This window comes from Ceratotherium simum, chromosome 9, assembly GCF_057802395.1.
Source record: "Ceratotherium simum simum isolate JZ-2026a chromosome 9, ASM5780239v1, whole genome shotgun sequence".
Classification (NCBI taxonomy): domain Eukaryota; kingdom Metazoa; phylum Chordata; class Mammalia; order Perissodactyla; family Rhinocerotidae; genus Ceratotherium; species Ceratotherium simum.
Window position 1 is genome coordinate 9,259,525 of NC_141908.1, and position 13,813 is coordinate 9,273,337.

At 37.0% G+C, this 13,813-nt stretch overlaps 1 protein-coding gene across 1 annotated transcript in view; it reads left to right on the forward strand.

The window, feature by feature from the left end:
• Nucleotides 1-13,813, forward strand: part of CLASP1 (cytoplasmic linker associated protein 1) — a 263,343-nt gene that overhangs the window by 160,204 nt on the left and 89,326 nt on the right. The window contains exons 20-21 of the mRNA XM_087435033.1: nt 268-315; nt 13,101-13,208. Coding sequence (XP_087291159.1) covers nt 268-315; nt 13,101-13,208 — 156 coding nt within the window. The remainder of the gene's footprint in view (nt 1-267; nt 316-13,100; nt 13,209-13,813) is intronic.

The following is a 13,813-nucleotide window of genomic DNA, read 5'->3' on the forward strand; positions in this document are numbered from 1 at the left end:
AGAACTGACCTTTTAGAAGCACTGATGGTAAATTTTCAGCCTAGTGTTACCTCTTCAAATAACAGGACTGGAGTATTCCCATTCTCTTACCATTTCCTGAGAACTCTACCTCTACTTGCCTTACGTCCAAAACAACAAAAAGCAAAAAACCTCCTAAAATAGAACATGATCCTACTGAGAAGTTGTTAAAATTACTACTTAGGTTGACATATTACATCTGTGCAGAAGTATAGCGTTAAAGCTGATGATCCTTTTCCAAACTTCTAGAGTCCAGACACCTGAGGGAAGATATGGAGTCCGTAGGCCTTGACGCAGGTACCGTGCTGTACAGCTTTGCTGCTCCACGTGTAGTTGGGATAGGCATTGCTAGAGCCAGCCTCTCTGAGCTTCTTACTTGCCTCTGCCCTTTGGGTGACTCTTTAGTGTTTTAGTTCTTAGTTTTTCCCTCCCATTCTGCTAGTACTTTGTTCTAAGAAAAAGGAACTCTGAAGAGGATGAGAGTTGGCTAAAACAAAGAACAACAATCACTCTACCAACTGAGGCACTACCCTGGGTTGCCCTTTTTGTTTTGTTTTCCAAAGGCAAAAGCACATTGTACCAAGCTGATTTCAACATAAGGTGCGCTGACTTGCTTCAGACTCTGCTTTGCTGTTGAACTTATTTCCTTCTAATTTTATTTTAAATTGTACTTTTGCTTTTTTAGCAGCTAATAACATTCTGCTTTTTAATTTTCTTAATGTTACTAACTGTTCCCTGTTATCCCTTCCCTTGTTTTTTAATTTGCTTAAAGATGGTACTGCCACTAAAGCAGAGGGTAAGCGGTGTGTTTCTGTGATTGAGTGTCTCGCTTTCACTCGTCCTCTGTTCTCACCGAGTCTTGCCTGGCGCCCCCTTGTCCTCACTGAGGTCCCTGCATGAGACGTTGCACGCTGTTCCCTCCACTCTTCTTCATTCTGTTTCTCTTGGATTTTTGCCCCACCTCTACCTGAATTCTCCTCTCCCTTCTTGTTCAGTCGTCGTTCTTGTGAATTTGGGCCCTTTAGTGTGCTGTCTGTATGTGGTTTTTAATGCTGAGCCCACCCTGGGGAAGAGCGTCGACGTGACCTTGTGTGCTAGTCTTCATGGGCTGCTTGTCTCAGATTGTGTTACTCCTGAAGCACCACCTTAGCTTTTGTTTCCTTTTGTTTCCTTCTCTTTATGTTTGTGCTTTTGTGGGCCTCTCAGGATTTGCCTTTGCTGTTTTGAAAATAAATTTCAGTGTCATTTATTCAGGTTAAAGGCTGGTAAAGGTTTTCTACCAGGTAATTTATAGAAATTTTTAAAACTACTTTTCTCTCCCCTGAAGATGTTACTGAATTATATGATACTATTTTTATTTGTGTCACTGACACACACCCCATTCATTCATTTACTCTCATTCATCCACTCATCAACCATGTATTGAATGCCTTCTATGTGCCATGTTCTATACCACACACAAGGGTATAACATGGTAAAGAAATACACATATCTAAATCCACTTTGTTTCCTTTTTATGCCATTCTCAAGAAGCTCTTCCTGATTTTGCATTGTCTTTTTAATTTTAGACATAGCTAGTCCAGTCTGTACAGGTCTTTAATTAGCACATGCTAGCAAGATCATCCCTTTGCGAAGTCTCTAGATAGAAAGCGTGATGATGCTTCAAATAATTCAAATTGAGAGGAACCTCGTTTGCTTAAGATAGTGGCTTAGACCCACCAACCCTCAGGGTAATTAACAATTAGGAACTGCTAGTTTACTTTCATATATTTTTAGCCACTCTAAAAGGCTATCCTGCAAAGTGGACTGGGTTTTATCTTAATATGTGCAGTTCACAATACTTTTAATCCATGCTGCTTCCTAAGGAACTCATAAAGGGAAAATTAGGAGTGAAATTTTTTTTTTTTTAAGATGAACGTAGTCCCAAGATCGATGTTCTTCAAACTTATCTCATCATAAAAATTACCTGGATGCTGACTAAAAGAACAGAGTTCTAGGTCCTTCCCCCTGAAAATTCTGATTAAGTTTGGAAGGAGCAAGGGAACCTGAATTTTCAGCAAGCCCCACTGGTGATTCTTGGGGTTGGACAAGTTTGTAAAATGAAAAGTTTCCAAAATGAAAAACGGACTAGAAACCTATGTCATGATGAAGACCTCATTTGTGATAGTAGAAGACTGAGCCTGGGTGTGATTTTCTTCATTTTTTATTTGTTATGAGTAATTTTATATTTTTCCTTCCTAAAGAAATGATCCTAAGTATCTCCTCAGCATAGATGGTAGGGAGGTAGGGGGTGGAATACAATAATGTAAATGTAATGGAAAATGAAGACATTATGTGGTAAATTATATTTTTTTCCAGAATGCCCTGATTTCATATGCCTATAAAACAGAATTGAAATCAGCCTGTTATTCTACCCAGCACTAGGAATTTTTAACTTTTTTTTTCTTTTTATCAATTTTCTTCTTACCAGTTCAGAATAAGGTCAGAAGATTGCCTACTTACTTATTGTGTGAGAGACTAAGAATAAGAATAAGAAGACTAAGAATTTTTGGAATCATTATGGGCCTTTAAAAAATGTGTTAATAAGTTGATTAAATATTTTACTGTCTAGCTCCTGAGACAAGAAGAGATAGGTACTTTCATCTTTAGGAGGCAAAGATATAATTTTGAATCAGTAGCTGGATGCTCTAAATTCAAAATTCAGACATTACATTTGAATTCTGGCAACTTCATTATTATAGTAATTGAGAAAAATATGTATTCTTTGGGAGTTATTTATCATACACATCAAATCGCCCTTCTAGCATTTATAACTAATCAGAAAAATATTTTTTTGTGAAGAGGCAAAGGCTCAAGTTTTGGACAAAAGTTTGGTTCCATGTTATCTTTCAGTGTGTTAAGTAATTTTTGAAATTTGGAAGAAGGAAGCATTTATGTTGTCTATTATGCTGCTCATGAGAAAGTTTATGATTAGACCTTGAAGTTGTATAGCAAATGAATATACTCTGATCTAATACTTTTTTTAAGCTACTATGTTTAGGAAATGCGTTATTCATATTTTTTCCTGAAATAAATAATTTTAAATGAAGTATGATGCTTGAATGACCTGTGGGTGCTGACAACTTACTGATAAGTTTCAGAGAATAGATAATCGTACGTTATTAAAAGCCATGTTTAACTATTGGTGATTTTAAGATTACAAAATAAAAACTATGTAGCCTTGTCTGCTCTTCAGGAAAAGGAACTTATATTTTAGTTCAGTTTTACTGGAAATAAAACATTTAGTATTGCTATATATTCATCATCCATGAACTCTGAATTTTGAGTAATTAGCTTTTTTACACAATGAAAAAAATATTTATGTCTGTATGTAGAAGTAAAAGAGTGTTAAACTTCTTTTACTATTTTTTTTTTTTTTTTTTTTTTTTTTTTTTTAAGATTTTTTTATTTATTCATTTTTTTTTCCCCCAAAGCCCCAGTAGATAGCTGTATGTCATAGGTTCACATCCCTCCAGTTGCTGTACGTGGGTCTCGGCCTCACGTTGGACGGAGAAGTGGTGCCTTGGGGCGTGCCTGGGATCCGAACCCGGGCCGCCAGCATCAGAGCGCACGCACTTAACCGCTAAGCCACGGAGCCGGCCCTACTATTTTTTTTAAAGAATGAGAGGAAAGTTATTTTTGGAGGAAGAATGCTTGTAGGTAGGAAGATTTACAAGTAATCAGCTTCCCAAATTTTGATTCTATCAAAAATGCCATGTATGAGTAGAGGTTGGTTTAATTGTGCCCCTAGGCAGTAAGTCGTAAAACAGATAGGTATGCCAAAATGTCCCAATGTGATGAGAGTTGAGATTTACGTAGGAGACCTTTTAATTTTTATAACCTCTAAATTGAGAATTGGCTGAAATTTTGAAACATATGGGGGACAAAAGACCTTAGTGATATGAGGCTGTCTAGTGAGTTTTAAATTGTCTTAGGCTAAACTGAATATTGGAGAAACCATGCCTGCAGGTTAAACCGGGTATACAGGTTTAATTTCCCATTGTGAGGGCTTTTCTAGAAGAATGGTGATGTGATTGAAAAAATTCATCAGCAGCACTATTTTTTTTTTTTTTTTTTTTTTTAAAGATTTTATTTATTTATTTTTTCCCCCCAAAGCCCCAGTAGATAGTTGTGTGTCATAGCTGCACGTCCTTCTAGTTGCTGTATGTGGGACGCGGCCTCAGCATGGCCAGAGAAGCAGCGCGTCGGTGCGAGCCCGGGATCCGAACCCGGGTCGCCAGCAGTGGAGCGCGCTCACTTAACCACCAAGCCACGGGGCCGGCCCAAGCAGCACTATTAAAAAGCCACGAGATATGGATATTCTTTCTTTATTCCATGAAAGTCAAGGGCTGCACTCCTCTTAGAATTCTTTGTTTTCCTCTGGGTCTGCTTTTCTTTGGGTAGACTTGTTTGTTTGTTGATGCATCTCTTGTTTCTCGCCCCAGAATTTGTTTTTTCTGTTGTAAAGTTGTCTGACATTTCTTATTTCTATTACTCATACTTATGTTATTTTCTTCTTCTTTCATATCCGTCTTCTTACTTTCTGTCTCTGTCATAACACAATATGAGTGAAAATGAATATGTCATTAACAGGTCATAATAAAGAACTGAAGCATAATTTTACTATTTGTTGCATTTATCAAGTAGACTTTGTTTTTCCTAAAGATCATGGAGTGTTTTATATCATCTGTTTAAAACATATACAGCACTTACAGTAATATCACCAAATTAGTAGAATGAAGAAAAAACAAAATCTCTCCCTATAAAAGGAATATATATGTATGAGTATAACACAACAGAACTGATTTTAAGGGTGCCCCAAGGACTTAATTACTAATGTGAGTCTTTAGGACAGACAGGAAAGAAGTCCTTGAGCTCATCCCAAGTGACAGGTAAGAGCTGGCATTAAGCCAGCACTGTCAAGGTGCTATATATCCATGAAAAGGTGGACTAGGAGAAACACTATGTTCAAATTGGTATGATACCTCTCTTGACTTTGTCCTGGGTTGAGGAAAAAGCCAATCTTCCCTAATTTGTAACTAAGCTCTCTTCTCACACAAATATCTTTTCAGTTTTGCTTATCTGGGGTATCTGGGAAACCTCAAGCTGATGAATTAAATTAAAGTGATCTGTGTTTGTAGCCTCTGAGGATGCCTGACAGGAACAAACCTTGAACTTATATAGAGGAAGCCACTCTCAAATCTGGTTCCTCCGAGTTCCCACAGATTAAAATATGCTAAATATGAGCTCATAGTCCAAAGTAACGTCTATAGTGAGTGAGAAGCAGCAGAGAAAAAGAAGAAAATCATAATTAATCCTTGAAGACTTAAGGATCTTTTATATAAGATAAAATAACTATATTTAAATATTTGAAAAAAATAAGAAACTTGCGTTTTTAGCAATATGTAGAATTTAGTAGTCTGAGTGATCCTCACAGTTGAAAACACATCACTGATCAAATAAAAGCAGTGAACCCACACATCTCCACACCTAAGCAAAAGTGGGAGCCCTAGTAGGTGAGGGCCACAGTAGGCTTGCACCTGAGGTTTTTGGCTGAATCCCAGAGACCTTGGGCATTCGTTGTGATGAATACATAGGACGTGGAGGACAGGAAGTAAACTGGAACCCACCCAAGACCTGCATCATCACTGGTGGACAAGAAGCTAACTCCTAAACTGAAGAGGACAAGGGGGAATTTTGCACATCTTAACCTTGATAGTGGGTGGAGGGGGAAAGTAATCTGCCCTGAGAATTTGCAAGCATAAGTTGTGCCTGCATGCAGGTGTTTGGTCATAATTTACACTGCCTTTGTGGTTTTTCAGACCACGTAGATAAATCGTTTTAAAGTAGCTGTGGATTGCTTGTGTCCACAGGACACTAGCAGAAGCGAACATAGATCCTCATTGGAAGAATTCAACTTCAATCTAGATCTTAAAGAATTCTCATAAAGTTCCAAGAAAAGTAATCATTTTTCTTAATATGTAAACAAATAAAAAGAAATTCTAGAAGGACAAACCAAGGAAGTAAGAGACTATAAAGAATAACCAAGCAGGTTTTGAAAAAGAACAAATGGATCTTCTAGAAATGAAAATGTAATAAATTATTTTTTTTTTTTAAAGATTTTATTTATTCATTTTTTTCCCCCCAAAGCCCCAGCAGATAGTTGTATGTCATAGGTTCACATCCTTCTAGTTGCTGTACGTGGGACTTGGCCTCGCGCTGGACGGAGAAGTGGTGCCTTGGGGCGCGGCCGGGATCCGAACCCGGGCCGCCAGCATCAGAGCGCGCGCACTTAACCGCTAAGCCACGGAGCCGGCCCAAAAATGTAATAAATTATTAAGATTAAAAACTCACTGGGTCGGGCCGGCCCTGTGGCTTGGTGGTTAAGTGCACGCGCTGCGATGCTGGCGGCCCGGGTTCGGATCCCGGGTGCGCATCGAGGCACCACTTCTCTGTCCAGCCTGAGGCCGAGTCCCACATACAGCAACTAGAAGGATGTGCAGCTGTGACATACAACTATCTACTGGGGCTTTGGGGGCAAAAAAATAAATAAAATCTTTAAAAAAAAAAAAAAAAAAAACTCACTGGGTAAATTGAACAGCAGAATCAACGTAGCTGAAGAGAGAAGTCATGAATTTAAGATACGAAAAAATTGTCCAGAGTATAGGGCAGAAAGTTAGAGTTGGAAAATATGATAGAGATGTTAAATCATATGGAAGATAGTGAAGAAATTTAACATTTCTAATTGGATTTTAAGAAGAGAGGATGCGGCAGAGACAATATTTGAGGAGGTAATGGTTGGGAATTCTCCAGAATTGATGAAAGACAGTAAACCACAGATTCAAAAAAACCCACTAAGTCCCAAGCAATAGAAAAAGAAATCCACATACACATCATAGTGAAATTGCAGAACACCAAAGATTAAAAAAGAAGATACTGGAAGCAGCCAGAGGGAAAAAGAGACTATCCACAAAGGAAAGCCAGAGTTTAAATGCAAATAAACTTGGGAAAATCTGAATAAGATTGATAGAGCATATCAGCGTCCATGTCATGTTTGTGATTTTGTAGTATAGTTTTGTAAGATGTTACCATTGAGAGAAACTGGGTAGAGAGAACACAGTATCTCTCTGTTATATTTTACACTTGCATCTGAATCTACAATTATCTCAAAATAAAAAGTTAAAGTTGTGTTTGGGGTTTTTGTGTGTGTATGTGTGAGGAAGATTGGCCCATAGCTAACATCTCTTGCCAATCTTCCTCATTTTGCTTGAGGAACATTGTCGCTGAGCTAACATCTGTGCCAGTCTTCCTCTATTTTTGTATGTGGGATGCTGCCACAGCATGGCTTGATGAGTGGTGTATAGATCTGTGCCATTCTTCCTCTATTTTTGTATGTGGAATGCTGCCACAGCATGGCTTTATGAGCAGTGTGTAGATCTGTGCCAGGCCGCTGAAGCAGAGTGCGCAAACTCAAACCACTACGCCACCGGGCTGGCCCCTAGAAGTTGTGTTTTTAATAATTTATTATTTTAATCTATAAGACTCTTACCTTAAAGATAGTAAGGATATCTTTTAAAAAATTAGGACAAAAGAAGGAAATGAAGGGAGAGTGAAAGGAAAATGAGAAATCAAGACAGAAAAGGCATATGTATAAGATGGTAAAAATAAGCTCAAATGAGCTAAACTTTCCAGGTAAAATAGATTGTTAGACTTGATTGTTTTTAAAGATCTAGCTATGTGATATTTAAAGGGACAAGTCTAAAATATAAGGCTACAAATACAGTAAAAGACAAAGGGTGAGAAATATATAGTAAAAGCTGTTGAAGAAAATAATAGACAAAAAATAAGGCAAAACTTTACTAGAGATAAAGAAGATTGCTATATGATAATACAAAATTCAATAAATCACGAAGATGTAATTGTCCTTAATTTTTATGGTCCTAATAAAAATAGCCTCAAAATATATTAAAAAGCATTTGCAAATTCACTTTTATAGTGGGTGATACATAAAAATATAAATTTCTGAATAGGTGATACATTCATATAGTTCTAAACTCAGAAAATATAAAGAGGTATACAGTTAAGTTTCCCTCCCATCCTTTTCTTTCATTTGCCTAATTATAACCTCTTTCCCCTCAAGCCCAATATATTACCACTTGTAGTTTCATTTTTATGCAGAGTTTCTATGCATATAGAAGCAATATAAAGATTGTATTTTCTCTCTTTTTTTAAACATAAAAGGTAGCATATTTACACACAGTATTCTGCATCTTGATTATTTTCACTTAATGTCTTAAGATCCTTCTATATTAGATTAAAGAGAACCTCTTCATTCTTTATTACTGCTGTACTAGTTTCCACTGTATGGATTAACTTTGACCAGTCAGGCCCATATTGATAGACATTTGGATTGTTTCCGAAGTTTTGCTCTTACAAACAATGCTGCCACGAATAACCTTTTACATACATCATTTTGCATGGGTGCAACTATACTGATAGGATAAATTAAATTGTTGGATTAAAAAGTATATGCATTTGTAATTGTGATAGATATTGTCAAACAATCCTCTATAGGGCTAATTTTTACTCCCAGCAGCAATGAATGAGAGTGCCTGTTTTCCTATACGCCAGAATGTTAGCAAATTCTTAGAATTTATTTTTGTGTGTGTGAGGAAGATTAGCCCTGAGCTAACATCTGTCGCCAATCCTCCTCTTTTTGCTGAGGAAGCCTTGCCCTGGGCTAACATCCGTGCCTATCTTCCTCTACTTTATATGGGACGCCGCCACAGCATGGCTTGACAAGTGGTGCATCGGGGTGCACCCGGACTCTGAACCAGTGAACCCCAGGCTGCTGCAGTGGAGCGCGCACGCCTAACCGCTGTGCCACCAGGCGGGCCCGCAAATTCTTAGGATTTTGCCAGTCTGATAGGTGATAAATGGCATTCTTAATGTCATTTAAAATTTTTCTTTTCTTATTCTGAGTGTGACTGAACACTATTTATATATATTTAAGAGCCATTTCTGTTTTCCATTAACTGTCTGTTCTTAGGTTTTGCCCATTCTTTATTGGGTTGTGGCCATAGTGTGCTGGAGCTGGCCTGAACTAGTTCATGAGAGCCAATTGTTAAATTTACAGGAATTTTGTAAGCTGGTTAACATCATATCAGTAACCTAAATTGGCCTTGGTGGGAATATTTACATCAGGGAAATTGGAAAACACCACAGATCATCACAACCCCTGCAGCCCCCACCCCCTCCCCTGCCAATTATTATTATTATTTTTTTAATTTAATTTATTTTCTCCCCCAAAGCCCCAGTAGATAATTGTATGTCATAGCTGCACATCCTCCTAGTTGCTGTATGTGGGACGCAGCCTCAGCATGGCCAGAGAAGCGGTGTGTCGGTGCGCGCCTGGGATCCAAACCTGGGCCACCAGCAGCGGAGCGCGTGCACTTAACCACTAAGCCATGGGGCCGGCCCTCCCCCGCCAATTATTAAACATTTACCAGCACACCGCTGGTTGTTGAACTTCTTGTTGATTCCTAGGAACCATCTATGTGTTAAGGAAATTAGGCCTTTGTGATATGAATTGCAAATAATTTTTCTGAATTTGTCATTTTCTTTAATTTGCTCATAGTTTTCTTTTTGCCATGCTAAGGTTTTTAAAAAAATTTAGTAGTCAGATTTGTCAATCTTTTCTTCTAATGGTTTTTAATTTTAAGTCATAGTTAGGATAGACTTTTCCACTACAAGTCACAAAGGAGTTCTCCCATGTTTTCTTTTAGAACTTTTATAGTTTCATAGTTCACATTTTAATCTTAGATCCATTTGTTGCTTTTCTTGGTGTAGTACTGTAAAGTATGGATCCAACTTATTTTTCCAAAGCAAAACATAAGCTAATGAGATCCAGTAATGTGTTAAAAAAAACCAACACATTATGTTGAACTACATATCAGTCCTTGTGGAATGAAGCAAAAGCAGTGCTTAGAGGGAAATTCATAGCCTTAAGTTTATATTAGAAGAGAGATTGAATTAGGAGTTTGTTTCCAACTTGTTAGAAAAAGAATAAACCCAAAGAAGAGTAGGAATGAAATAATAAAGATAAGAGTAAAAGTTACTGAAATATCAATTAAACATTCACTAGAGAGGATTAAGAAATACAAGTTGTATGAAACTTGGATAATTCCAGTCTTACATAAACTTAGAGAATAGAAAGAGGGAATACTTCCCTCACTGGTTCTATGTGGCTTGTGTACCCTTAGTACTAGCATCAGACAAGGTACAATACAGAATTGTGTATGTGAGTGGATACCTCATGACCATGAGGTTTAGCCCAGGTTTAATAGTTTTAAAAACTTACTGATGCAGCTTAGCACATTTAGGCAAAGAATGCTTTTATCTCAGAAGATGCAGACAAAGCGTTAAAAAATTCAACAAACATTTTTGACAGAAATTCTGAGCAATTAGGAATAGAAATGAGTTTTCTTAACCTGTTGAAATGTCATACTTTTTGTGGAATTTCAGAATTATTTTTTCAAAATGGTGGCTCATGGCAGCAAAGCCTACCCTCATGCTTCTCTCTAGTGTTGTACTACATGTCAAAGACAGCAGAATAAAGGCAGAGAAAGGAGAGAGCAGAGATTGAAGGGAAAAAACTGTAGTCTCATTTGTAGATGATGTTCTGTTTGGATAACCCCAAATAATCTACATACAAATTGGTAGAATTAATGACAGCTTAGCAAGGTTCTTAGAGTTAAGATCAAAGTATAAAAATTAATTACATTCTTATTTGCCAATAGGTCAGAAAATACAATTTAATAAAATGTATATAATAAGGTACCTTTGAATAAGTCTATAAAAATTGAGTAAGACTTTTGGAAAAAATTATAAAGCTTTATTGAAAGACATTGAAGAAAGTGAAATAAATAAAATATTAATGAATGGAAAGGTCAATATCATAAAGCTATCTTTTTTCCCCAGAATTAACCCAAAATTCCAGAAAATACTAGTCAGGATTTCAACAGGTCTTTTTATTGTATCTTCACATGCATATGGAAGAGAGAGCAAAAGGCCTTAGGAAAAAGTGGATTGATATGACCTACCAATTAGCAAGATTTTTTAAAAAAGCTAATCACAACATTGTGATGTTGCGCAGGTGTGGACACATGGATTGATGGGACAGACTAGACAGCTGAGAAACAGACCCTTGCATATGTATAAGTACGTAATAAAATGACGAAGATGGCTTTGTAGATCAATATGAAAAGGGTTAAGTAAATTTATGTGGACATTGGTTAGTCATATGGAAAAAATAAAATGGATCTCTCCTTTACTTCCTGCAGAAAAATCAATTCCATAAGTGACCTCGCAAATAAAATGTTGAGCAAAACAGTAATAAGTTTTGGGAGAATACATAATTAAAAACATTAAAAATATATAAAATAATGCCACCTATTTCTTGGTTATGCACCTATGTATATATTATAAATTGTAAAGAAATGCAGGAGAATGATGAACACTGAGTTTAGGATCATCTTAAATGTTGGGGGAATGTAGAGCAAAGAAGATTTTTACTTTTTAAACTGAATGGGTATGGATGTTCATTTAAAAAATCTTTTTGTGACCTAAATATTTTATAATAAATTTAAAATAATCTTCAGTTGCTTTTTCATGTTCACTTTGCTTTAGTCACTGCCTTGGTTTAGCTCAGTGACTTCTTAGGTAAGTGAAGTGCCCTCAGTGTTAGGTTAGCCAGCCAGCCAGCCAGGTAGGTGCAGGTATCTAAACCAGTAGTGTGACCTTGGACAAATTAATCCTCCTCTTTCTCTGTTTGCTCATCTGAAAAATGGAAATAATTGCTTTATATGTTGTGAGAATTCTGAGTTTACACATACATAGCTTAGTATAATATATGGTACAGCTCTTAATTTTAGTATAGATTCTAGAATTTGTGCATGTCTTTCCTTAAACTGCTATTAAAAGTCATTGCTTCTTTCTAGTTTTAATTTTTTGTTTTAAGGAAGTGCTTTCTTTTATTGCGCCTTTCCTCCCTTTCTTGAACCTTTTTTAAGCCTTAGGATTTGCTTTTCTGTATTACTTTTCTGCAGGCTTTCTCAGATGATGAAGTAGAAATGGTTTTGAACAATGTAAGAAGCCAGTGGGAGTTCAAATTGGTCTGTGTTTTCCCTATTAGATTGCTATTCTGATTGAATTATGGCAAGAGAGGCATTTGTGTCCCTTTGAAACCAAAGACGCCCTGAATTTAAAAAAAGTTTAATCCCTGGTCATACTAGTCTGATCATGAGTGATTTTGCATTTCTGAATTCATTTTTATTTTCATGGTTTCATGGTTTAATAATTGGAGTTAAAAGATTGCTTTACTTACAATGGCAAATTCTTTTCATAAATGCCTACAACATTGCGTTTATTTTTAGGTTATCGTTTCTCTAGGAACTCCTAGTATTGATTCTTTTTATCTTCGTCTTTTGCAGTCTAGAAACTTATTGGCATACATGCTTTAAAACAGAAGTTTAATGCTACATATCAGAACACATTTATTCTCCAGCGTGCTGTAGCTTTTGTTGAGTCCTGAGTGAAGAAGTTTTTTTTTTTTCATATACCTTTTTTCTATAGTGTTTTTCTTAAGATGACAGCTAATATTTTCTTCTCTGTTTTTGGAAATTTGACAGATTTGTAGACAAAAAAACCACGAATTTAATCTGAAAAAAATTGTTGAAAAAAAATCCTCAAATGGATATCACCTCCTCATCTGAAAATATAATATACTAAAATAATTGAAACATAAGCACTTGATAGGTTCATGACTCACTCTCGGGTTCCTAAAGTAACTGTAGAATTTGTGTGTACAGACCGTATGCATGTGTGTATGCACAGGGAGACGTGTCAGGAGCAGACATGGAGAAGAGCTTCTCCCCTGTAGGAGGCCCAGTCCTTGCCCCTTGCTCATGTATGGGTTGTTTTCTTAAGTAGATCACACTTACTGGAGAATGTTATAGAAACACTGTTTTTGCTGTGTCCTCCAGGTCGGATCCGCACTAGACGGCAAAGCTCTGGGAGTGCCACCAACGTTGCCTCTACACCTGCCGACAGTCGAGGCCGCAGTCGCGCTAAAGTGGTTTCACAGTCCCAGCGTAAGAAGTATATTTATGCTCTCTGTTACCTCAGTTTTATTCAACAGCCCATTCTGCAGTTGAAAAATTTACGATATTTTCATTGACTTTAGGGGAAAAACACATTTCTGTGGCTCTAAGATACTGTGAGTAGTCTTAATGCCTGTTGGGTTAGCTTAGAAAACAGGAGTGTTGATGTGTACTTTTGTCTCCTATCCAGATGATTTAAATTTTGTATCATTAAGCATTAAACATTAAAATGTAGTTTCTCTCCCTCTCCTCAAGCCTCTCAGTTTGAAACATACCTGGACTATGACCCATTTTTCTATTGATAAGAAATCCGTCTGATGTAATGTCAGAGCAGTGCCTGGGGAGATTACTGCTGAGTTCTCTTTCCAGTGGTCCTGAGTAAATCCATTAAAAGCTCTGCCATGTAACCCTCTGTTTTAACATTTGCAGCCTGCTCCTCTCTTCTTACCGGTGTGGGCTCTTGCTTTGCCCAGCTGCCCTCACTTCCATTGTTGCTTCTCTGTATATGTCAAGTCACTTGGTTTGGTAGCCGCAGCTATAGATGGAATGAATGTATTCTGATTGTTCTTGGGATCCAGCCCTGGTATCTCACTTCC